This window comes from Carettochelys insculpta, chromosome 1 (genome assembly GCF_033958435.1).
Source record: "Carettochelys insculpta isolate YL-2023 chromosome 1, ASM3395843v1, whole genome shotgun sequence".
NCBI classification, from domain to species: Eukaryota; Metazoa; Chordata; order Testudines; family Carettochelyidae; genus Carettochelys; species Carettochelys insculpta.
Window position 1 is genome coordinate 263577907 of NC_134137.1, and position 25218 is coordinate 263603124.

The window sequence follows — 25218 nt, forward strand, 5'->3', positions numbered from 1 at the left end:
AGACTTCATGTTAGAGAACTGGGAACAGATATCATCACCATCTCAAGGTCTCCTACAGTGCATCCAGAAACTCCAGGGGCAGTTGGCACAGGCAGAAGATCTTGTGAAGGAAAACCTTCGGAATACCCAAGCGGCTTAGGAACGTACTTACTGGGGTGCCTGAGAAAGAACCTTTGGGTCTGGGAAAAGGCTCCTCCTTTTGTTACACTATGAGGAGTCAAAACTCCTGGCGCAGTGACAGGGGCCTGATGGGGGTTTTTTCACTGGGCAGGGCTAGTCACCTATGAAATATTGCAACCCACTGGGAAGAGAAAGTGACAGCTTTATCATGTCAGTCTTTTTAATGATATGTATGGAAGGAATGAGAAGAGCTGTTAATCACCCCCGGCCTTTCTAGAAACAGACTTAAAACCTCAGCTCTCCAACCCAACAGATTCTGAAGGGCTCCCACTTGAGGATACCCTGCATCCCCATACCCCTACCATCCCACTCCTGAGCTGTGTCTACACGTGCATGCTACTTCGAAGTAGCGGCACTAACTTCGAAATAGCGCCCGTCGCGGCTACACGCGTCGGGCACTATTTCGAAGTTAACTTCGATGTTAGGCGGTGAGACGTCGAAGTCACTAACCTCATGAGGGGATCGGAATAGCGCCCTACTTCGACGTTCAACGTCGAAGTAGGGACCGTGTAGACGATCCGCGTCCCGCAACGTCGAAATTGCTGGGTCCTCCATGGCGGCCATCAGCTGAGGGGTTGAGAGACGCTCTCTCTCCAGCCCCTGCGGGGCTCTATGGTCACCGTGGGCAGCAGCCCTTAGCCCAGGGCTTTTGGCTGCTTCTGCGGCAGCTGGGGATCCATGCTGCAGGCACAGGGTCTGCAACCAGTTGTCAGCTCTGTGGATCTTGTGTTGTTTAGTGCAACTGTGTCTGGGAGGGGCCCTTTAAGGGAGCGGCTTGCTGTTGAGTCCGCCCTGTGACCCTGTCTGCAGCTGTGCCTGGCACCCTTATTTCAATGTGTGCTACTTTGGCATGTGGACGTACCCTCGCAGCACCTATTTCGATGTGGTGCCGCGCAACGTCAAAGTTGAACATCGACGTTGCCAGCCCTGGAGGACGTGTAGACGTTATTCATCGAAACAGCCTATTTCGATGTTGCTACATTGAAATAAGCTATTTCGATGTTGGCTTCACGTGTAGACGTAGCCCTGGGGTGTTAGTCTCCCCACAATAGATCAGGAGGCTTGTGTTGGTGCTCACATGGCTGCCTGAGCCCCGACTCGCTTTGGCACTCATCCCCCTGCCTGAACACCTAGGCTGTTACAGCTCTTCTGTGAATATAGGCCAGAACCCTAATCGTGTGTGGCTCAGCCCCACCCAGAGTCAGAACTCCCTGGCAGGCTGTTAATTACTGTGTGCCTCACACAGGTGGCTGTGGGCCAAAGACTTTTCTGCTTTACCTCTGGAATTTTCCCCTGAAAACTGTTACTTACAGTCTGCCTACCATAGTGAGGCAGAGTGAGCTCCCTCCCCGACTTGAGCGTAAGCGTCCACTACAAGGATCCAGTAAGGTTTCCTCTGACTGCCCCCAAACCTGTTCTAAGTCTTGAAAAGTACAGTCTACTTTCATCTTTTGTGGTGTGGGTTTGGTTTTTTTTTTCCTTCCCCCTTGCCATTCTGCTCTTCCAGGTTCTGGCTATGACTGGATGAGGACAGCGGTGCTTGTGGTATTGCCACGACAAAGGGAAGAAAGCCGACAAGCTGTTCTCTTGCAAGATCTGCAGTTTTCCAGGCCTGTAAGGTCCATTTTGCTCAGATAAACATCTACATTTGGAGATGTTTACGTGGGCCTTCATGGTACATCTCACTAGTTAGTGCGCCTGGTGGCTATGGTAACGCTGAGTAGTAAAGATTCCTGCATTTGTCTCCCCCTCTCTCTGTAGGTGCCTTCTTAATTCCGTATCTCATCTTCCTCTTCACCTGCGGGATCCCAGTGTTCTTCCTGGAGACAGCACTAGGACAGTACACCAGCCAGGGAGGGATCACTGCCTGGCGGAAGCTCTGCCCTCTCTTTGAAGGTGAGCCAGGGAATGGGTTCCTCGGGTCCACCGTGGAATTTCTGGTCAAAATACTATGGAGAGAGAAAGGTGGTGCATTGGGCTTTTGTGTGGAAAATTACAAGAGGTCTAATTTTTGTTCTGAAGCAGAATAAAAACAAAAGGTAAAACTTTGCGCTTTTTTAAATTGAATTCTTGTTTTCTAGATAGCTCTACTTTAAAATCCCAGAGAACTGACATGACAACTCCCCTGAAATTTTATCATCCTCATTTCACAGAGGAGAAAATGGATGCCCTGAAATATTAAGTGATTTTTCTTTTCATTTTGGCATTTGCTCACTTGTGGATATCGGCAGAGCTAGTATTAGAAGCTAACGTGGGAGTGTGTGTTTTTGCTCTGACACCATTCTTTGGGCATTGGATGTAGTTAGCAGTCAAAAACCCTTTTATTTTTGATTTTCCCACAATGCTGAAACATATCTGGATGTTCCACCCCCAACCTGAAAGTCCCGGGGTACTCTGGTGCAACAAATTGTGCATTAATCTGTCATGCCCCCAACTCCCATGGGATGGCCCATGGCACAATCAGAAGTTAAAATCTGATATAGCTGGGGCTAGTCAGGGGCCATTTCCTAACCACTCCCATTTTCTCTTCTAGGAATTGGATATGCCTCACAAGTCATTGAATCCTATCTGAATATCTACTACATTGTCATCCTAGCCTGGGCTATCTTCTACCTGTTCAGCTCCTTTGCTGCTGTGCTTCCCTGGGCTACCTGTAATAACCGTTGGAACTCAGGTACAACTTCAGCTAGTTTGCTCCTAGAAAGAGGGAGTGGGTTTGATAACTGTCCATCAACAATATTTTTGGACAGAAAATTGGGTATTTAGTTCAACTTTTTTTTTTGGTTGCAGTTTGGTTTCTGTGGAAAATTTTGAATTTTCATTGAAATGTTCATCTGAATACTCAGAGAGGTTGATTCTGATATGCAGTTATGAGCCTGGAGGATGCTGCAGGGTTTCCTCATGCACAGATTTATCCTGTGCACACCTCTGCACGCGTCACACCAGCACGGCTGTAGGAGGACGCAGTGGAGAGGGACCTTCACCTGCTCTGGCCCAGGCCCTGCAAACCCCTAATCTGCCTCTGGTGCTCTCATCATCCAGCAGCAGATGGGAGCTGCAGGAAACCCCCAATGTCCACAGCAACTCGGAGCTCCTACCTGCTGTGAGTGGCAGAGGTACTGCCACTGTTAGGTGTCCTGCTACCCTGTCTCCCCCTCCTCACAGACTCCCCACTGCCCAGCACTCCATCACACACACATGTCCCCCAACCCGCTGCCCAGTACCCTCCATGGACCCTCACAGCCCAGATCCCCCTCAGAAGTCCCCCAGAGACCCACTCTCCTATGCTCTGTTCTCTGGCTGTGCTCACCAGCTCCTCTGGGAGGTGACCCTGCCCACTGGGCTGAATGAGGATTGCTCCAGCAGGGCTGTCTGGGGCCATCTGCCCCTCAACTGACCCCAACCCTGCCCCTGCTGGGACCTGGGAGCAGCAAAATTTTCATTTTTCGATGCCTCTAAGCACATGCCTACTCTGCCTAAAGGAAAACCCGGCCCTGCTCAGGTGTCAATTCTTCTCTATGTGCTTAGCTCCTCAGCTAGACGACTACTCCAATGAGGCACCCTGGCAAGGAGGCGACAGCTCGCTGTTGACATGAGGAGAGGCCATGGTGCATCATGGGTTAGGTAATCTGACCAGGCAACTGAGCTTACAGCAGGAGTATGAGGCACCCAAATGACAACTCCTCTGAGGCATGGTGGCACTATTTCTGAATCAAAAGGTTTTGGTTTTCTTGTCCCCCCAGAAATTAAAACTTTTCAGCAGGAAAAAAACACCCATTTTCGAATCTGCCTGAGTCTGGAATCCTCACCCTACTCGAAGGCATGGAAGGTGCTTTTCCTTGGATCTGCCACGTCCCGTATCTACAGCACAACCCGCTCCCCACGCCTCAGGCCTTCAAGAGTCTGGGCCAGGCCCCATTACATGTGCAGAGAATTGCATGTTCAATCTTTGGCTTACTCAGGCCAGGTCATGCTACAATTGCCTGTCAATATAGCTGAAAGAGTGTGCTGTATAGGCAAAGTATGTCTCCTGTGGCTGCAGCTTGGACTGGCAAAATTGTGCTATTTTGGGAAAGGTCTCTGGTGTGCCTTACACTGGAGGTCAGAGCAGAAGCTCACGATGGTCCATTTTGGTGATAGAATCTACAGATCTATGAAAGTTCCTCTCTCCATGTTCAGTCTGCTAACAGTCCTTCCCTCCCTGTACCCTTGATAGAGGTCACTGCCTTCCCCAAAGGGGATCTGACTCTTGCAGCTCCCCAGACAGAGCTTTATTTGTGGGTAAAGCCAGGAAAATTCCTCTCTGAACTCTTTCTTAACATTCGGTGACTCTCTCTGTGGTTTACCTTACTGTTTGCTAAATGTATTATGAGATGCCTGTGGTACTATTTCTGCCTTTTGCACTTTAGGCATGCCGCAAGTCAGTCATGGTCTGTGGCTGTGTGGGGAAGCATACATGCATGGCTGGTGCAGGGAACAGGGCAGGGAAGAGTGTGTGAAGGCATCCTGCGTAATTAGAGTTTCTGTCCCATGCTACGCTGCATTCTACAGCCCTGTGGGTTCTATGGGGTGGAAGCTGCCACTTCCCTCATCCCATTGGCTGCTCCTGAGCTGGGAGTCTGGGTGTGGCGGGAGAGTGAGGGTTTGCAGGGCAAGGGGAAGTGTTTGTGGGACACTGGAGTGACCTTGGAGCCGGGAGGTGGGCAGGGGCTCAAAGGCTGAGAAGTAGGAGAATTCTCTGGGATCACCGATTTGCTTTCTCTTTTGTAGACCAGTGTGTGGACTTTCTGAACAGCTCTGGCTTGAAGAACTGGACAGTGCCTACTAATGCCACCTCCCCAGTTACAGAGTTCTGGGAGTACGTAGCCTGGTTTCAGACTATCTCTCCTCAAGAGGTCACAGTGATGTGAAAGTGCCAGATGGAGTAAAAAAAATTGGGCAGGTGCCGCATTTCAGAACCCAGACCTGTGGCACGTCGCACATTAGGGACACATGAGCAGACTCACTGCACACGCCAATTTGCATAGTGGCTGGCCGGACTGACTGACAGACATCCCATGGTGCATGTGGGCACTCCCAAGGCACATGCTGTCTTGCCACATGTACCACACAGTCCCAGAGGTCAGACGCTGACCCTCATTGAGAACACATGCATGGACACACACGCTCTCACCTGGCAGATACACTCCACACCAGCAGGTTGTGGATGCACAAGGCCTGAACACATGTTGGCAGCACCCCTGCGCCCCCAACAGACATCTAGAGGGCATGTGTGTATGCACACCAAGTGTGAAGATCTTTCTAGGGCAGGAGACCAGGTGGGAGAGGGCTGGAAGAGATTTTGCAAAGACGCTGTGCTGTGAAGCAGGAAGAGGCAAAGTAGCTTCCCTGTTATTCTAGTAGAGTTCCTTTTTCAGTGTCAGAGGAAAGCAACTTTTTCGGTCAAGCTTTACTGCCTGGGTTGTAGATCCCTGGAGAAAGGGAGGGTCCCTGAGCCTTGGTTCTAGCCCAAGCCCAGGTGTCTAAATTGCAGTGGCACAACCCCACGAGCCCAAGTCGGCTCTCATGCGCCAGCAGCAGGTCTTTCCTTGCTGGGTCTCAGCTTCCCTGTTGGTGAAAGGACTTGCTGCATGATCAGTCAGAGGAAGAGCTGGCACCTCACTGCTGGGCTCCTGGCCCCATCCATTAGTAGCTCCTAAAACCGCTGTGATTTCAGCACACCACTGCCACCTACGAGGGGCCCACTAGAGTTTGGGGGGAATTGGGGGGTTCCATAGAGTTGTCATACATATTAGGGTAGTGAAAGGCTACAGGAGAGCCAGCTGGGCTACAGTTAGCCCCCACGTGGTCCCAGTTAGGCTACGGGTGTGCTGTGAATGAGGGCCGTGATCCCTGCTCTCGTAGACGTACTGGTGCTAACTCTTCTCTGAGCTTAGCATAGGAGTGTAGCCACGGCAGCCGGGGCAGAGGCAGAACTGTGCTAGCTGCCCTGAGTACAAACACACCTGAACTCCACGGGTGTTTGGGGGGGCTGCTAACTCAAGCCACTCCGCCCAGGCTACCATGGCTGCACTGCTGCACTCAGCACGCTAACTCTGCTGAGCGTGAGACTGAGCATGGCTGTGTGAAGTGGGACTCTCCCACGCAGACCCTCGCCAGTGGTCCCTATAAGCTGGGTGCTTGGCCGGCCGCCCAGGAGAGATTCAGGTGCTGCCCAGCTGAGTGGCAGAGCTCCCGCAGCCACCCCCCCGCTGGGCAGCATGGGGTGGTGCACGTCCACACATGCCTCAGTGCACATAACAACATTTGTTCCACCCACAAAGGGACCACCGCTTGTGCTCTGAGTATAGACATAGCCACAGGGAGCCTGTGTGCTGAGGAGAACCCGTAGGGATCCTCTTGCAGGACAGCCATATAACCATAATTGTTCCCGGAAGGAGCCATAGAACATGGGGTGGCTGGAGGAAACAGCAGAGCCAGCAGGTGATTGGGAGCCATTGGTGATACTTATGTGGCTTCAGGGGATTGCGGCGATGGGAGACTGGGAGCGACCATGCTGTGAAGGCCAGAATGATTAGGAGACGGCGTTGGGGCTATTGAGGGAGAGTTGGAAAGCCCCAGTTGACTGAAGGGTGAGGTGGAACTGCAGGGCCAAGCTGCTAGGGGATCCCAGAGGGGCCAGAGGCATTTTTGCAAGTACCTGCCGTCTTTCGGGTTGGTGGTGATCCCTTTCACACAGCAAGCCTCTGAGTGTGACCTCCCTCCATGCTTACCGATTAAAAATAGTTTTAAATATTTGTTACTCCTTCAAATGCTGGAGGTGAAGCGGGATTAGGGGGTGGAGGTTGGCAGCTTTCAAGCCCCCCCCCCATGCAATAACCTTGAGACCCTCCGGAAGGGTCACAACACTCAGTTTGAGAACCTCTGCATTATGCCAACCAAGAGTGTATATATAGTAGGTCTCCCAGAGTTCGGGTGCCTGGAGGTGGAGGAGGAGGGACTGGGCAGCTGTGCTATGGGGTGTGTATGAAAACTCTGGGCAGGGGGCTGCTGGGAGAGAGGTCTGGGATGTTAACCTTTCACTCTCATGCTGCACTGCCAGGAATCGAGCCCTGGGACTCACAGATGGCATTCACAATCTGGGCACTGTGCGCTGGGAGCTGGCACTCTGCCTTCTGCTTGCCTGGGTCGTCTGCTACTTCTGCATCTGGAAAGGAGTCAAGTCCACCGGCAAAGTGAGAGCAAACTCTGTCCCCTTAGTCCCTAAACCTCCTCCTGGGTGCCATTATGTCTCCCCTCTGCCTCCTTTCCCTTCTCTGTGAGACAGAGAGAAGAGGAAGAAAGCAGGCGGGGGACACAGAAGACCTGGGGCCAATCTCAGGATGGCGTGGGTGGGTGCAAGTGCAGTGCAGTGCAGCTGTCCCTGCTTACTCTCGGTTTGAAGAACAAAGAAAACTAATCAAACAGAGAGGCTATGTCTACACTAGCGCCTCCCCCTTTCGAAAGGGGGATGCTAATGAGACACTTTGGGATATGCTGATGAGGCACCGCAATGAATGCAGTGACTCATTAGCATATCCCAAAGTATCTCATTAGCATCCCTCTTTCGAAAGGGTGGGAGGGGGCTAGTGTAGACATAGCCAGACAGGAGACAAGGGAAAGCTTAGAGGAACTGGTGAATTTCTAGGCCAGCTTTGCCCACTGTGATGGGTGGAAAACTTGTGAAAAGCAGGGTTAGCATGTAAAAAAGAGGGCACCTCATGACAGGGAGTGTATCTGTATCAGTATCTACCAACTCACACTCAACTATAATGTACTACACACACACACACACTATAGCACATTAACACAATATGAGTTGGTAGAAACTCAATCTATTTATTTCAATAATGAGAATGTTTCAAGGTGACTTGATCGGTCATAAATGTTTATATGGGTAGAATGTCTCTGACAGCACAGGTACAGGTACAGATACTCCCTGTCATGGGGTGTCCTCTCTTTTAAAAGGTCGAATATGGTAACCCTGTGAAACCTGCTGCTTCACCGGTAACAACACACAGGCATCCAGATGCTGATGTGCAGCCCCCACAAGGTTAGCCTCTTTTATTGTCAAATGTCCAGTCCCCAACAATAATTAAACACCAGAGCTGAGTGAACAATCCACTAGAATTAATCTCTTCAGGGGGTCCAGCATGGTTACCTCCCACCTCCTCTTTATTTGTAGCTGCTCTGTGTGTGTATGTTTCTTTAACTCAATGGCTTGCGCACACACAGAGCGCTGCTGTGAGCATTCCACACTCGATATTGAAAATTTGAGCTGGGCTGGCTGGTTGCCATTGCGTAAGTCACGTCACTGTTTCTATTTCTGGGTGGGATTAGCATAACGTAATTCACATGGGCGGCTTAAATAAACCACCAGGGCTTTAACGGTCCAGGGTTGGACTATCATCCCCTGAGTAGCAGCGAGCTAGGGAGCGGGTGTCTTTTATGTAGGGTTGGTCTTGCAAACATCCAGGGGAAGTGTGACAATCACTGAGGAGTAAGTGGTCAGTTTTCTTCAGTTCCCCTTCCTCCCAAAAAAGGTGTTCCCCACTATTTGCTCTCTTTCCACCCACAAAGCTCCCGTCACTAGTCTCATCCTTTCCTGGTACAGGTGCTGGCAGGCCTCCTTCAAAACCAGATGTCTCTTTAGTCCTGTGTCAGGGAGCTGGTGACTCCACAGGGCTGTCTCCATCTCCCGTATTTATAAGCTTTTTAGTACTGTGCTCCTTGGCTCAGCTCTCAGATGGGAATGTGTGACGCCTGCAAGACTTTTTGCCTTTAATGGAAATGCACTGAGTTGCCCTCTCCTGCTTGCTACATGTATATGGAGACACAGAGAACTCGATAAAATCCATGTCTCCTCCCCACTCTTCTTTCTTTGCACTTCGGAAATTAAGTACGGAAGAATAAACATGGGGGGTGGGTTAAAGAGCCACTTTAAAATGACAATAATTTGGAAAGAGTTCAGAAAAGCTGCAAGACTGATCTGAGGCCTGGAAAATCTGCATTCTGGTTAAAGCTGGCCAGGAAACACGTTTCACTGTTGTCCTGTTAAAGTTTGAGGTTTCAGAAAACTTTTCCCATCCTGAATCAGGAAAAATGGTCAACATATTAGGTTTTTTTCACAAACTGAAAATAAAGAAAATCCATTTGGGTCAAGTGAAATGTTTAGTTTCAGTTTTGAAATGTTTCCTTTCTATCCTAATTTTTTAACTTTTTAAACTTATATTAGTTTAATTTTCTATCTCTAAAGTCATTTGGAACTGGTAAGCCAGAATTTGTCATGTTGGCAGTTTTGAAACTACTTATACAAAGAACATGTTGAGTTGATATTTGTTTAAACTGACCCTTTGCTATTAAAAATTTTAGTTCTGACAAATTGGTATATTTAGTAGGCAAAAGTAGTTTCATAAAAAAAATTCCCAGTCTTATCTTCTTATAATGAGAGATTAAAGAACCTCAATCTATTTATTTCAATAATGAGAATGTTTCAAGGTAACTTGATAGGTCATAAATGTTTATATGGGTAGAATATCTCTGACAGCACAGGGCTCCTTGATTTAGCAAAGTTATAACAATATCCCATGGCTGGCAGCTGAAGCTTGATCAATTCAAACTAAAAATAAGGTGCAAATGATTGACTGTGAGTTTACTAAATTGCTCCAGTGATTAATATAATTATGTGGTGGATTCCCTATGATTCAAAATCTTTAAATTAAGACTATATGTTTCTCTGGAATGAATGTTCTAGCTCAGTCCAAAGTTATGGGCTTAATGCAGAAGTTGCTGTGTGAAATTCTATGACCTCTGTTATACATGGAGTCAGACTAGATGGTTGTAATGGTCTCTTCTGTTTTAAAATGTACGAATCTTATGGTGTAGGGTCAAGTAATTTAAACATTCTGCTTTGTTTCTTACACCCCTAAAAAGCTAGGATTTGGCATATTATGAAAAAGCAGGAGAGAGCTTACAGAATCTCTAAAACATATGCATCTTGGTTTAATATTTGCAGTGGTATGAGATTATTTGTAGAACTTTTTAATCAACAGGAAGTTAACTCTTGATTAAAGTTAACCTGAAAGTTCAGGTTTAATAGTAAGTTGTTAAAGGCAAAGTATCAGTATCTCAATGGATACTATAGCTGGGGGGAGAATAATTTTTATGAAAAGTTTGAATGAGTATTTTTTAAAACCACTTGACTTTGGCCACATTTCTGTTCCTTTTGTGTTGCCCTTTCTCATACTTTGAACATTTATGCTAGTAAACTAGATTTATTTATGCAAAGTGAATTTTAGAAACAAATTTCAGTGCCAGCAGTACTTGTGTGCTCATCCAATCAGGGACCACAAACAATGCTATGTTCCTTATTTGACCAATTACAGGCAAATAATACAAATTACTTGAAGTTTGAATATTTGCCATTACCTCATAGTGTGAATAAAAATCCCAAAGGACATTATTTGAATGAATCTGAATAATGAATACATTGAAGGAAATTGTAGCTTTCTCACTGATATTCAGTTCCACAAGGGGCTAAAATATTTAGTTAATGATTCATTCTGCTCTAACAGCTCCTTAATGACCCCATTTAGTTTCCCACACAAAAGAGAAGGCAGGAGGGTTTTGCAAACCATGCGGTCAAGGCTTTCAAAAACGCATCAGGATTTTGGGGGTCCTCAGATTCAAGCTGAGATGCCTTGAAGAGCCTTGGCCACTACTTCTTGGTGTGCTGAACAATTGCTCTTTGAAAATCAGGCCACTCTAAGGTGTCTCAGGTTGCTGCCCTGCCCCCTTCAGATTCACTGCTCACTTTAGAAAATCTTGGCCACGAATAGAAATGTTTTCATGACCTTTACATTAGAATTTAATGAAATCAGAAGCTTTGGGGATTTAAAGATTCAGGTGTTGTTAATAACAGAGTTAGGGGATTTTCTTTGTATGTGTAATTTATAGGTTGACACAACATCCCTTGTAATCATTCTCTCTGCTTCTAGGTTGTTTACTTCACCGCTACGTTTCCCTACTTGATGCTTTTTATCTTGCTGATTCGAGGGGCCACCTTGCCTGGTGCTGTGGAAGGGATCATATTCTACCTGAAGCCAGACCTTTCCAGGCTTGCAGATCCACAGGTGGGTGAATACAGCCTGATATAGTGAGGTGTGATGAGACTCCAACAACACAGGTATGGGAAAAGCAGGAGTTCAGCACCTTGCAGGCTGAGGCTTTACTCGACTGCTATCTAGCTCAGGTTGGATTTCCCACCCCTCAGAGCAGGTCTGCACTAGATTTCAGATACACAGTTCTAGCTATGGCAATTGCAAACCTAGAATCGACGTGTCGGAAATAGACGGTGGTGGTGGTGGTCTAACATTTCTCCCATCAACCTCCCTTACGCCTTGCGATAGTGCGGAGTACAAGGGTTGACTGCTGACCCCAGAGAGATCAATTTTACGTGTCTTTACCAGATGCGCGAAATTGAACTCTGGGTCAATCTTCATGGAAGAGTAGACAAGTCCTAAGAGACTGACACAATATTGAGGCCTCTTTAAAAGGGCTGAGGGTAGGGTGACCATCCATCCTGCTTTGGCAGGACAGCCCCGTATTTCCGGTGCCAGAAAGGCATCCTGACTTATTTTAACAAAGGGGCTATTTGCTCCATATTTGGCCCCCTGCTGGTGCGCAGGCACAACTGCTGGCTGGAGAGCATGTGGAGTGCAGGTACTCGTGTGCTTTTCAGCCACACCCGAGGGAGCCAGCAGGGGGCTCTGCAGAGTGAGGGGTATGCTGGGACACGGGGTATGGCTGCCTCCTCCTTCCCGGCTCCCTGAGGTGCAGGGAGCAGGGAGTTCACCAGCATGGCTGCTGCTTCCTTCCCGGCTCCCTGAGGCTCGGGGAAGCCCCAGCTCTTGGCTTCCCTATGCATGGGGAAGCTGGGACCGCGCCCGTTCCTGGCACCCCGGGGCGTGGGGCAGCTGGGGAGGTCCCCCCTATATTTGGGATAGGAGGATATGGTCACCCTACAGAGGGGAAAATCTCATTCCAACACAAACGTAGCCTTTTTGCTAGTGTGCTTGAAACACATGGATGTGTTAGGTCATTTCCATTTAAGGGCTTGGCAAATGCCGAAGCATCTATTAAACATTCAGTATATGACATATGGTTTGGTTGAGTCTTAAGTGAAATGAGGATTAACAAAAGGGGCGGGGAACCTCTCCATTTGTCTCTGGCCTGGCTTCAGCTTCTCTTGGAAGAGTCTGATGCTTCCTCAGGGAGGCCAACTTCCTAGTGTGCAAAAAACTGCAGTAGGAAGTGTAGGTAACTACAGGAGCTACAAGTGGTCAGTTTTATTAAACAAAATTGTTCTGAGATTCTGCATCTCTGGCATTTGTTCTGAGATTTTCACTTTCTTGCCGAATTGTGCACCAGAATCTCTGCTTCACTTAAACAAACAAACAAACAAACAAACAAACAAACAAACCACTTCCAGCTTTTCCTGATGACTTTCAGAGGTAGCTGTGTTGTCTATAATCTATAGCATGCTGAAAACTCTGGCATGAAGCCTCTAGGGATTCCATGCCAGTCCCAAGCCTGGATAAAGGAGGAGGGTTGATCAGATGAGTGATGAAGTGCTGATTGTAAAACAACAACTTGAATGAAATCTGATGCCATTATGACTAACCTATAAAAGATGCCATCTCACACTTCACCTGGATGAACAAAGTCCACAATACCAATCAAGAGATCAGGGTTGGGTCGATACATTAGCTACCAAAAGAAAATTACAGCTAACGCGTATACTAACTATTGGAATGTGGAACATCCCAACACCATGGGTGACTGGAAGGTTAGAGCTTCTTTGAAAGGAGATGGAGAGATCCCGATGCGATATACTTGGACTGGCAGAGATGCGTTGGACGGTGTCTGGAGAGATGTGCGATTGCAAAGTCATTTGGTCAGGGAATGAAATAAAGCATGAGGCAGGAGTCGGATTTCTTCTTAGCAAAAGAGCTAGAGGAACATGGTTAAGGATACAAACTGGTGACTGCAAGAATGATGGTAGCAAGATTTGAAGCAAAACTGTTCAACTTCTCAGTTGTTCAGGTGTGTGCACCCACGTTGGACAGTACAGAGGAAGAGATTGAGCTATTCTATAAAGACTTAATAAAGACACTGGAGGAGATACTGAAGAGTGATACATTGATCATCAGAGGCAATTGGAACACATAACAAAGGTTGGGAGAGAGTCATGGGAAGGTTTAGATATGGAGAAAGAAACAAATGAGGCGAGTAACTACTAGAGTTTGCTATGGAACACGAGAGGGCGATCTGCAATATGAGAATCCAAAAAAGGAGTGTAGGAAGTGGACATGGCGATCAAAGGATGGGAAGTCCAAAAACATGATAGATAGGATCTTGATAAGAAGATGGGTAACATCAGTACAGCAGTGCTGAACTTTCCAAGGAGTGGATACAGACTCAGACCACAGTCGAGTGATCACGAACATCAAGACAAAACTCAGGAGAAAGTATAAGACACAATTCAGGAAATGAAGAGATGTGGCAAGGCGAGGCAAGGAAGAAGAAGGGAATGCATACAGAGCAGCACTCGAAGACATGATCAGGAATGTGGGCACAGAGAAAGACCTAGATAAAAGAGTTGAAGAGACAGCCACAGTGATAGAAGAGACAACTGAGTAGATGGTTCTGGAAGAAGAGAAGAGCAATAAGAAGTGGATTACACAGGAGACACTGAAGTTGGTCCAAGAGAACAGAGTGTTGAAGATCAGAAGGGATGTTTCTAAGAGGGCAGAACAGCAATATAGACTGAAATGCAAACAGGTAAGGAAAGCAGTCAGAACAGATAAGGCAAAATGGTTAGACAAGCAGTTGAAGATATAGAGAGGTATTACAGTGGGTGTAAGACCAAGGAAATGTATAAAATGATTAGGAATATATAGGAACTGGCAGCCAAAGCATATGGCAATCAAAGACAAAAATGATGAGGCGCTCATGAACAAGGAGAAAATTGTGCACAATGGAAGAGATATTGCACCGATCTATACAAAGCATAGCTGAACCTGAGTGTCTCAGAGAGACTGATCGAAGAACTTAAAGAGATATCTCCACCAAGCATCAAGAGCAAGACTGATATTTCAAAGAAGGAAGTAGAAAGCACAGTGAAATGAGTAAAGAACAATAAGAGCCCTGGAAACGACAAGATCAAGGGAGAGATGATCAAGTACGGCAGAGAAAGTATGATTCAGGAAATACACCGACTATGTAATATAGCAAGGAAAGAAGGGAAGGCACCTAAGGGATGGACAAGATCTGTGCTAGTGACAATACACAAGAAAGGAAGTGCATTGGAGTGCAAAACTACAGCGCAATTGCCCTAATGAGTCATCTAGGAAAGGTGCTGCTGCTGATACTGATGGAGAGCAAGGGATTCAGGAAAGACAGAAGTACCATAGAGCAGATATTGGCACTAAGATTGACAGCAGAGAAAGCTCGACGAAAGAACAAGAATAGCTACTATTGATTTGTCGATTTTTCAGAAGGCATTTGACAGTACAGATCAGAAAGTGACTTGGGCAGTGCTGGAGTCAGACAGAGTGGATAGCAGACTGTTATGGTTGTTGAAGGACATCAACAACAATACAGAGGCAGCACTGAAAACAGGCAGGGAGTTGGGAATGTGGTTTAGAACATGTATAGGTACGAGACAAGGAGATCCGATATCGCCAAATATCTTCATTACACACCTAGAGAGAGTGATGAACAAGATCAAGGAAGAGATAGAAGGGATATTGGTGCATGAGATGAGAATTAACCTGAGGTTTGCAGATGATATAGTTATGATTGACGAAGATGAAGAGAAGCTAGTGAGAATGGTGTAGATGCTAAATAAGGAAGGGAAGCAGTACAGACTGGTTATGAACATTGATAAAATGAAAACAATGGTATTTGTAGATAAGGAATTAAAAAGGAAGATCAGTGCAGATGGGATCGAACTAGAGAACACAGAGAAGTTCATGTATCTGGGGAGCAACATGATGTATGATGTAGACTGTAAGAAGGAAATAGCAACTAGAATAGCGTAAGCAAGAGGGAGTTTGAAGATGGCTAAGATTTGGAAAACCAAAGTGGTTAGCTTAGGAACAAAGATGAGTGTCTTGAAAATGTGTGTATTTAGCAGCATGTTGTATGGATGTGAGACATGGATGGTAATGAAAGATTTGAAGAGAAGGACAGTGGCATATGAGAGGAGTTGCTGTAGAAAGATCCTGAGAATAGGTTGGATGCAGAAGGTCACCAATGACGAATTATATAGAAAGATACAGCTGAAAGAGAACCTGCTGCAGAAGTTATACAACAGAAGTTACAGCTGTTCAGGCATATCTGCAGAATGAACGATGAGTGAAAAGTCAAGACCCTGATATTCAGCATAATGGACGGTTCGAATAGGCAAGGCAGACCCCACTGAGAATGGGGAGATGGTACAGTAGACTGGTGTGGAGCTAGTCTACAGAAACTAAGCCACTCCACGCTGGAAAGATGGATGGAAATAGTGAGGGAGGCATCGGACACCAACGGGTGCTGAGCCCATGATTGTTGGTGATAATGATGACGATGATGCTGAAAACGGGGGCATCTTAAAATAAATTCAGGTTTACTATCAAAATAACCATATGCTAGGGTTGAGTCACCACTGATGTGCCCCCTGCTGGTGACACCAGGAATTAATTTTGTTCCTCACCAGGACAGTCTCTTCTAGCCAGCGTCTCACCTGTGATTGTCTCTGCTATGATGTCTTCATTAACTGGACCAGCATTGCTCCCTGAACTGCAGCATCCTCTTCAGGTTACTGTCCTCTGGTAGTGCCCACCGCTCCATTCTCCCTCTTTCTGCTGATATCAACAGTCCTCAGTCTTGCACCTGTCATCATGGACAACTGCAGCCAAGGTCTAGCCCCTCACCTCAGGGGCAAGCCACAGTCAATAAAGGCCATGCTCTGTGGTGGTTAGATGCAGTGCAAGAGAGTGCCGGGGGGAGGGAGGTGGGAAATGACCCGGGCCCTTCTACTACTCTGGGTCCCAACCCAGAGACCGTGGGGTGGCAGTTTTGTCCTGCCCTCCTTCACTGCTCACTCTCCCTGGAACACTTCCCCTGAACCTTGCAGCCTCATGGACCTTGTGTCAAGGATGCAACCTGGCAGGTATCAGTTCAGAACCTCTGTCTACTCCCCTGAGCCTGCCCAGCACTGCTTGACAGAAGGCACTTCTCCCTTGGAACCAGTCCTTCACCATCTCTGATCAGGACGCAATGGCCCACAGCTTTGCTGAGCAACAACTTATAAGCAAGGCTTCCCCAGCAAAATGTCCTCTGACTGGCCACCAGTGAGCCTTCCCGTGGTTGTCTGGGCCTCAGCACAGGCCTTCTCTAGCTTACTTTAATCTCTCCCAGTTGGAGAGGGGCAGCTGCCTCACTACAAAGCAACACAGAAAAAGTGTTTTATTTATAATCAGTTAATTCATTAAAAACCTCCATTTTCTAATGTAAATGAAGCTGATATAGAATTTCTAGTCTACCTCATGGGAATTCTGTAGGAATCAGACACAGTGTGGCAGAATTTGGGTCCAGCTTGTGGATAAGGTGGGACCTTGATTTCAATGGGGTGGTTGCGCAAGAGCTTCCCCTCTGAATTTGTAGTCTGGATCCAGGAGAGATCTCAGTTAATTTAAACAATAGTGGCTGGCTGGGTGTATGTATTTGAAGCCTGCCATTGTGTAATCACTTGGAAGCCTACTGGGTGTTGTTACGGGGATACCAAGGATACCGGACAGGGTTTTCCTACCTGGCCATTAACTTTTACCAAGGTCCTTCCTTGGCTGCATGGAAGATTCTGGGCACCACAGCCCATCTTTGTGTCTCTGTATATTAGCCTCACATTGTGTGAGAGAAAGTGTTATCAACACAGAAATGTGGGGGAGGGGCCAAAGGCTGAGGGCAGAAATAAACAATGGATTCAGTGCAGGCGAAGATGGAAGAGGAAAGTGAATTAATGAAAACTGTGGCGGTCATGAGAGACTAGAAACACATCTCCTGGCTGCTCCTTATCTTCCTCTATTCCGAGGTGCAGGAAATACTGTGTGGTGCAGTGTCATACAAAGGTTTTATTAGCACTTGTTTGGGATGATTGTGTAAGACACTCATAGCTTTGTCACTCCCAGGCAGTGAGTTACTCCCCGGTTTGTGCTGTTACAGTCTTCTACCGTGCCACACCCCCATGCTCCTTCTCCATACATTCTGCAGGCACATTAGCTTACAAAAAATGGATGGCATTTGGGATTGCCTAGCCCCTGAATCTCTGCCTCAGTAATATGGATGGATAATAGCCTGCTTGGAATCCACTCTCAGTCAGGGTAGCTGGGGAAGCAATAGATACCCCAGGGCTTAAAGGTCATTTACCCTTCTCCACTCAAATCCATTTTACCTTCGACTACTTGAGAAACCATTGAGGTCCAGAAGGAAAATCCTCTTCTTGAATGGTAAAATTTTAGTTCCCACAGCTGGGGCCATCAACTTGGTTTTCTCAGAGACATGTCACAGCCTGTACGGATTCCCCACTTCTCTGACTGTTTTGGATTTCTCTGTATCTGACAGGCTGCTGCCCACCGGTGCGTGTACCTTGACAAGACTTAACCATTTATTTCCTTGGCCATGGCTGCAAATCACTGCTCTTTTCTGTTCCAGGTATGGATGGACGCAGGCACTCAGATCTTCTTCTCTTATGCTATCTGCCAGGGGTGCCTGACAGCTTTGGGCAGCTACAACAAGTACAATAACAACTGTTACAGGTAGGAGCAGCCTGCGTCCTTCTCTCCTTCTCACATTCAGCTGAGGACCATGTAGGCAGCCAAGCAGCATGGAGTTGGAGCTATGGCACACACTGCCTCGAAATCAAGCGTGGGGGCCATGCGATTTCATCTTATGCTCTTGTCAGCTCTTACCAGCTACGCAGGGCTTGGCAACTGGATAGGAGACTACCCAGGAAAAGCCAGGTGCCACAAGAAATTACAGGGATCAGTAGATGGCACTTTTCCATCGGGGCAGTGAGAGGGGGCACAGTGCTCCAGCAGGTGCCTTTGTTGAGTTGATATGGGTCTTGTGAAATGAGACATGATATAGAAATAAGATTTAATGGGTCATGTGGCCAAATTCCGATCAGTTACCTGCATCTGATTTCAGGGGAATTACTCCAGATTCACAGTGGTGTAAAGAAGAGCAGAATCTAGTCCACAGTGTCGAGTGCAATAGGGTTCATCTACACGACCATGGAAAATTGACCCACTCAGGGTTGATCTTCTGGGGTTCGATTTTTGTGTGTCTAGTATGGGCACATGAAATCGAGCTCTCAGGGGTCACAGCTGACCCTTGTACTCCTTGCAAGATTCGAGGAGTAAGCTGAGGCCTAAGGGAGAACCTCTCCCATTGACCTTCCCCTTTGTGGACAGCCAAGTCAGCTGAGCACAGATACATCAATTTTAGCTATGCAAATTGGCATAGCTAGAATTGCATATCTGTGGTTGACTTTCTTGGTCTAGTATAGATATAGCCTTAATAAAACTCTCTTTACAGTTTCTTTTGGGCGTCCTCTGCGTGTTTTAATCAGAAAGAGCATCTGGTTTGCCTGGCATAACGGGTGCATTTTGTCCTGTGCTTATTGCTTCTAGTTCCTTTTTCCATCAGGCCAGATCCCCATTCAAGTCAACAGCAGTCTTTTTCCAGAGGGCTTTGGACCAGGTCTCTTCTTAGTTTAAGGGTTCTTTTTCTCTCAGTGGTGGTTCTGTTCCTGTTGCCCCTTGTTGTGCCAGGACCCTGTTGACTTCACTGGGACATCCTGCTTAGAGTGTAAAACTGAAGCCGTTGGTCATTTTTTTTTGGCCAGGTGTAATCATATAGTGCTCGCTGTGCCCTGGCTCAAGGTTGAAGGCTGCTGAATTCTGTTTCAGGCTGCTGGCCTCTGGCGGCGTCTCAGACTCGCGTTACTGTAGCCAAGTGCATGGAGTCGCCTCCCAGTCAGAAAGCTGCGCATAAAAGCAGTTGCCCAAAGTGCTGTCTCTGTATCTCTCTTTGGTTGTCCTCCAACAGGGACTGCTTCATGCTGTGTTTCCTGAATAGCATCACCAGCTTTGTGGCTGGCTTTGCTATCTTCTCTGTGCTGGGCTTCATGGCACAAGAGCAGGGCGTGCCCATTGCCGAAGTGGCCGAGTCAGGTAGGTGCTTTCTCTCTGTGGCAGGGCCAACAGCCAAACTGAACAAGTCCGCCCATGCTCTGTGAGTTAACAGCTTTTGAATATGAGCCCATGAGGGTGTCAGTGCTGCTACCTTGGACCACGTTTACATCCCTGGTAATTGCTAGTATCCCTAGTCCAGTTGCCCAGAACAACCTCAACTTATTCTGTGGTCCCAGAGGCTCTGGCTTCTGCTGTCCAGAGTTACTAGCTCAGGGGTCTGCAACCGAAATGGCGAGAAGAGATATTTTTTTCAAATTCGGTTACAAAATTAATACGTCAAGAGCCCCAGTGCACGCGAATAAGAGACAGGCCCTAATCAGTAATGTCCAACCATGATTTTTGTAACCCCTGCTCTAAGCACAGCACACGCACAATGATGTGTGCCAGTTAGAAAGCTGAAGTTACTTTCACCCTTGGGTTGTAGAGCAAATGAGGACAAGGAAAACACTGTGCCTGGGGATAGGCGCTTAAGCAGGAAGGAGCAATGTTCCCATCAACCCTCCACACCAGTGTTTCTCATCCTTTTTGTCTCTATAAAGTACCCCTTTAAAAATCATAAGTATTCCCAGATCCCCAGCCCCCAGCTTTAACCCAATCCTCCCTCCCCTCCTCCAGAGCCAGGCACTCCCAGCTCCACACCCTTCTCCCCCGCTTTAACCCAATCCCCCCCTGCCTCCTCTGGAATCAGGCACTCCCAGCCCCCTTCCCCACCTTAACCCAATCCCCCCTCCCCTCCTCCAGGGCCAGGCAGCCCTACCTCCCTCCCACCCTCCACTTTAATCTAATGAGGGTGACCCACTGGAGCCACCGCCACCACTGCCATTGCTGCTGCCACACGCTTCTCCCTCAAAATGCGGGGGAAGGACACAGGTGCAGAGTGATGCACAGCGCTCCTGCAGCTCTCGGCATTTTATTGCTCAAGAGCTGCATGCGGCTCAGACTTGCATCCCCACCCCCCAAAGACTTGTCTCTTGTCCAGGGGCTGGCAACCTGCCAGCAGAGCAGGGACCCCCTCCTGAGGTGAGCTCTGTGGCCAGGCCTTGCCTGGGGGGCTCTTGTCGGGGCAGGGGAGGGACATGTAGTACACAGCCACAGAGGAGTCAGCATCAGCAACATCCAGAGCTGCAAATGGCTCCTTAGAGAGCTACATGCAGCTCCAGAGCCACAGGTTGCCAACCCCTGCACTGCAGCATTGTCTGTTTTCCTGATGGACTTTGTTCCACTGTCCATAATCACAGCTTCATTCCCTGCTGTTTTGAAATCCTTGACACTTCATTCCAAAAACCAGCCACTCAGCCCGTGTCAGCAGTCATTAGTCTGTGTGTCCATGACCGCTGCAGGGTATGTTCTGGGGAACTGTGGTCTTGGCAGGCTGTTTTTCAACATATTAAACTGATTTGTGTGTTGCTGGGTTGTATTGTTGCGGAAACGTCACCCTTACTCGGACATCTGATTGGCAGGTCCTGGCCTAGCATTCATTGCGTATCCAAAGGCTGTAACAATGATGCCCGTGTCTCAACTCTGGTCCTGCTTGTTCTTCCTTATGCTGATCTTCCTGGGACTGGACAGCCAGGTACAGAAACATCCTTCCTCTTTCCCTATAGCTCCACGGTGTTTGCCACATGTTTGAGAGTTTGGTGTAGATCATGACTCGTGGGCTGGACATGGTTGTGTATCTCTCAACCACCTGACACACTTGTCACACATCTATGTCAGTGTGTTAGAGATGACCAGTATGTCCCAGCAGTCAGCTGGTGCTGGTTATTGCTCCTTAACAGTGACCTTCAGCACCTGGACCTTCCAGCATCAGTCTCTGACAATCATCAGCCAGATGTCTTTGGCCTTCCCACCAAGTCTGCTCTTAGGGGGCAGCAATTGTTCCCAATGAACCGGGCACTTTACTACACATTTTGTGTCAGTCGCCTCTCAGTTCACTAGGACGCCTTTTGCAGTAGTTTGATGGCAGCGTTGACTGTACTGTGAGTGTTTTTGAGTGTTTGTGACTTGTGACCTGCAGTATCCTCACTGTCTCCTGTCAGTAATCTCTTCTCTAGCACAGAGTTTCCTTGTAATAGATAATTTGTTCCTTGATTGCCCCTTGCAGTGAAATGTCTGTGTGTGCTGTGTATCTCGACATCCTCATTATTTCAGCTGAAGGGCTTGTGATAATCTCACTCACCTCCAAATGCAGCTCCAGTCCCTTCTCATGTGCAATCAGTTCCTGAAGTTGCATGCATAGTAACTCCACTTCACTTACAGTTTGTCACTGCTATCTGGTGGATCACCGATGTGGCAGTCGATCCACCAAGAGTCAATTTAGTGGGTCAAGAAAAGACTTACTAAATCAAATGCTAGATTGCTCTCCTGTTGATTCTGGTAGTCCACTGGAATAAGAAGAGTAGTCGATGGGAGAGTTTCTCCTGTTGTTCCAGCATGGTTTAGATCAGTGTTCCCTGAAAGCTGAGCCCTTGGGCAGCCACCCAGGAGAGATTCAGGTGCCATCCAGCTGATTAGCAGAGCATCCACAACCACCCACAGCAGGCAGCATGTGTTTCTGTTGGAGGTACCCCTCCACGCGTGACTTGGTGCACATAAAATTTATTCTGCCCATGGAAGGAAAATTAGAGGGAACCTTGGAGTAGACCCCATGGTAAATAGCTGCAAGCTACATCGATTTGAGTTACAAAACCAATGTAACTCAAATTGTGTAGCTTCGGTAGGCTTTTCCCCATTTTGTAGACCTGCCCATGGTTCTGAGCAGTTTCAGACACATCTACATCTCCCTGTTTTTAAGCAGTTCATACTCCAGATGTATGAAAAAGAAGAGAGAGGCTGACTGAAAGGAAGAATGGAATTCAGAAAGAAGATGGGTAGGGAAGGAGAAACTTTGGGTCCTTGATTTCTTAGCATGAACTATTCTGCAGTTTGTCTGTGTTGAGAGCCTGGTAACAGCCATTGTCGACATGTACCCAGAAGTTTTCCAGAAGAAAGGGCACCGGGAGCTGCTGATCCTGGCCATTTCCATCATATGCTACCTGCTTGGCCTGATGCTAGTCACTGAGGTAAGAATGGAAGTATGTGGTAGGAGAAGTATATGGACTTGTTCATGGAAGTGTTACCTGCAGCAAAGTTGCATTTCACACTGTTAGTTATTCTCTTTGTATTTATCTTAGTTTATTAACTGGTGCATCTCATGCCCAGTCGTTCTTTTTTCTTACATAAAGTCAGTTGAGATGTTGTGCTGCTGTACACCTGAGCCTTTCTTTAGGTTATGTCTCTGAGATAACTTCGCACCAGGGAAGGTCCACCTGAAAAGTGCTCTATATCCAAACTCCAGTCCTGATGGCGCTGGGGTCAACAGTAGCAGTGCATAAAAAAGCGAAAGCTGCTTGTCTTTGCCATAGTAGAGGTCTTCAAAGGGAAGGCACATGCTCTGTGGAAACCAGGACATGGGGTAGGAAGGCTGCCCGAGGCTAAGTTAGAGGCAAGAAGCTGCTGGTGTCTGCACCCTTTAGTCTCTCTGGGATGGCAATTCCTGCAGTGATGGAAAGGTCAGGAGGCCCTTGCTGAGATTTTACTTGAGAGAACTCCCATGGAAGCCGCTCGGAGCTTTGCCTGGGTCAGGCCTGCCTGAAAACTGAATCGAGACTTCAGGATCTATCTAACTTCCCTGAGGCTTTTACACACTGCCCGTCACTGAGGGTTAATCTGAACAACTCCACTTAATTGGTGGGATTAATAGGGAAACTTTACTTCTGTCTCAGTGGCCATTCAAGGGGTGAATAAATTTAGAATGTGTCTGCTCCACGTGCATTTTATTGAAGGCACTAATTTTCTTGTTGAGAAACGTATGAGAACACGACGGGCAAATTGTATGAATAACTCTCCTGATAGGAGAACAGAGACTCACTGAGGCTCATTGTACTGTCATTGCACAACAGAGAACCAAAGGCCGTTTCCCTCACAAGCCTTTGAAATTGGAACCCTTGTAACATACACAGAGGGGCCCAACCTAGACATCCAGCACCTAAACTTTATGGCTTGTACCCAAAGCTCAACACAGCCGAGGACCACATTCAGAAAAGGTACTTGAACTTGGCAGGAGGAATGATCTAGAGCAGCATTAAAAACACCCCAAGCCTGTTCTCTGTGAACACTGAAGCCATGCTCTGAAATGATTATGAAACGTTATCCTGGCCCCATACCTGATGCTCACTTTAGTATACAGGGGTCAGCAACCTTTCTGAGACAGAGTGCCGAAATCTGACCTTTGGCCTCTCTGTATGGTGCAAGTGCTGGTGATACTTTTTAAAGTCACTAATAGTCCTACTTACAGCAGCTTCATTAATAAATTAAGGTGCAAAGATTTACTGTGTAGGTGGTGGTTGGCAGCATTTGCTGGTCTTTTGCTAATCCACAGGTGACATGGCTTTGAGCAAGCTCCTGGCTGCATGAGGGAGGAGGGGCGGGACTGAGCTCCTGCCTTGCATATGGAGGAAAACCAGCTCAAGTGCCCCTCTTGTCACGTGTGCCTGTTGGTTGCTGACCCCTGTGGTGGTTCCTAGCAAAGTTAATCTCTCAGTGTGGACCTGCTTAATGAGTGATCCTGGCTGCTCTGTCCCTTTGCAGTTCCCCTGTTTTGTAATTGTCCAAATTCCATCTGACTCATCTTCTCTTGCACGTTCCCGTTTGCTTTTCTTGTCTCCCCTTTCGTTGACCATCCCAGGGTGGAATGTACATCTTCCAGCTGATGGATTATTACGCTGCCAGCGGTACCTGCCTGCTGTTCCTGGCTATTTTTGAAGTCATCTGCGTTGGCTGGGTGTATGGTAAGTAGAACACAAGGACCCAGGCTGCTGCAGGAGCGATGGGAATAGTTACATCAGCTCCAGGGAAAAGCAGGAAAGCCTCATGCTTCTGATTTAATCTGTTCCCCCTTGGGATTCCTCAGTCCCCACACACTTGATGAAGGAATGATTATTTCTGCTTTGAAAGGGATTCTCCCCAGAAAAGAAGTAAATTCAGTCTTCCTGACTGTTCAGGTATGGTTCTGTCCACAACACGCTGTGCTGTTCCACCCGTGGACCACTTGCTCTTTCTGATTGGCCCAGAGCAGAAAAAGATCCTCCTCATAGGACTGGCAGTGGCTGCTGTTCTCTGGCTGACTGGTCATGCGTTGTGTCTTTCTGCTAATTTAATCCTGACAATTTATTTAATCCAAAATTCCATATATATACACACTTGTGAATTAACGTGCGTAAAATTCATTTGGGTGCTATCTGGCCATAATTACAAATGGCATTGAAAGCCTGATAAAAATAAAAGCAAAAGCAAAATTGCCAGTAATTTCAACAGGAGCAAGGCCGGACCCCAACAGCGCACATTTCTTGTGTCTGCTCCCTGGGTGTGCATATATATGTGAGAGAAATATAGAGATGCAAAAGCAGAGCATGGATTCATTGCAGGGCTGTGTAAAATGCTGCCTAGGGTGTCACGTGCCTGCCCTGGTTATCTAAAGCAGTCCTCAGGGTTTCAATCTCAGCTCTGCTGCAGGGAAAGGATTGTGTGTGCGTTCACTGTTGTTTGGAGAATGCTTCCTGCAACGTTTTATTGTGGCATCAGACTTCAAATACAGAGATCAGAACACTTAGCATCTTGTTCTCAGAGCATGTGCAGCATACCCAGCTGCCTAGGGTAC

The 25218-nt window shown here is 47.4% G+C and overlaps 1 protein-coding gene across 1 annotated transcript in view; it reads left to right on the plus strand.

Annotated features, from left to right (window-relative positions):
• SLC6A12 (solute carrier family 6 member 12) overlaps positions 1 to 25218 on the plus strand; it is a 76134-nt gene that overhangs the window by 27203 nt on the left and 23713 nt on the right. Inside the window, exons 4-13 of the mRNA XM_075006364.1 lie at positions 1942 to 2076; positions 2714 to 2854; positions 4951 to 5038; positions 7283 to 7415; positions 11217 to 11351; positions 17977 to 18080; positions 19375 to 19499; positions 20981 to 21093; positions 22445 to 22582; positions 24247 to 24349. Coding sequence (XP_074862465.1) covers positions 1942 to 2076; positions 2714 to 2854; positions 4951 to 5038; positions 7283 to 7415; positions 11217 to 11351; positions 17977 to 18080; positions 19375 to 19499; positions 20981 to 21093; positions 22445 to 22582; positions 24247 to 24349 — 1215 coding nt within the window. The remainder of the gene's footprint in view (positions 1 to 1941; positions 2077 to 2713; positions 2855 to 4950; positions 5039 to 7282; positions 7416 to 11216; positions 11352 to 17976; positions 18081 to 19374; positions 19500 to 20980; positions 21094 to 22444; positions 22583 to 24246; positions 24350 to 25218) is intronic.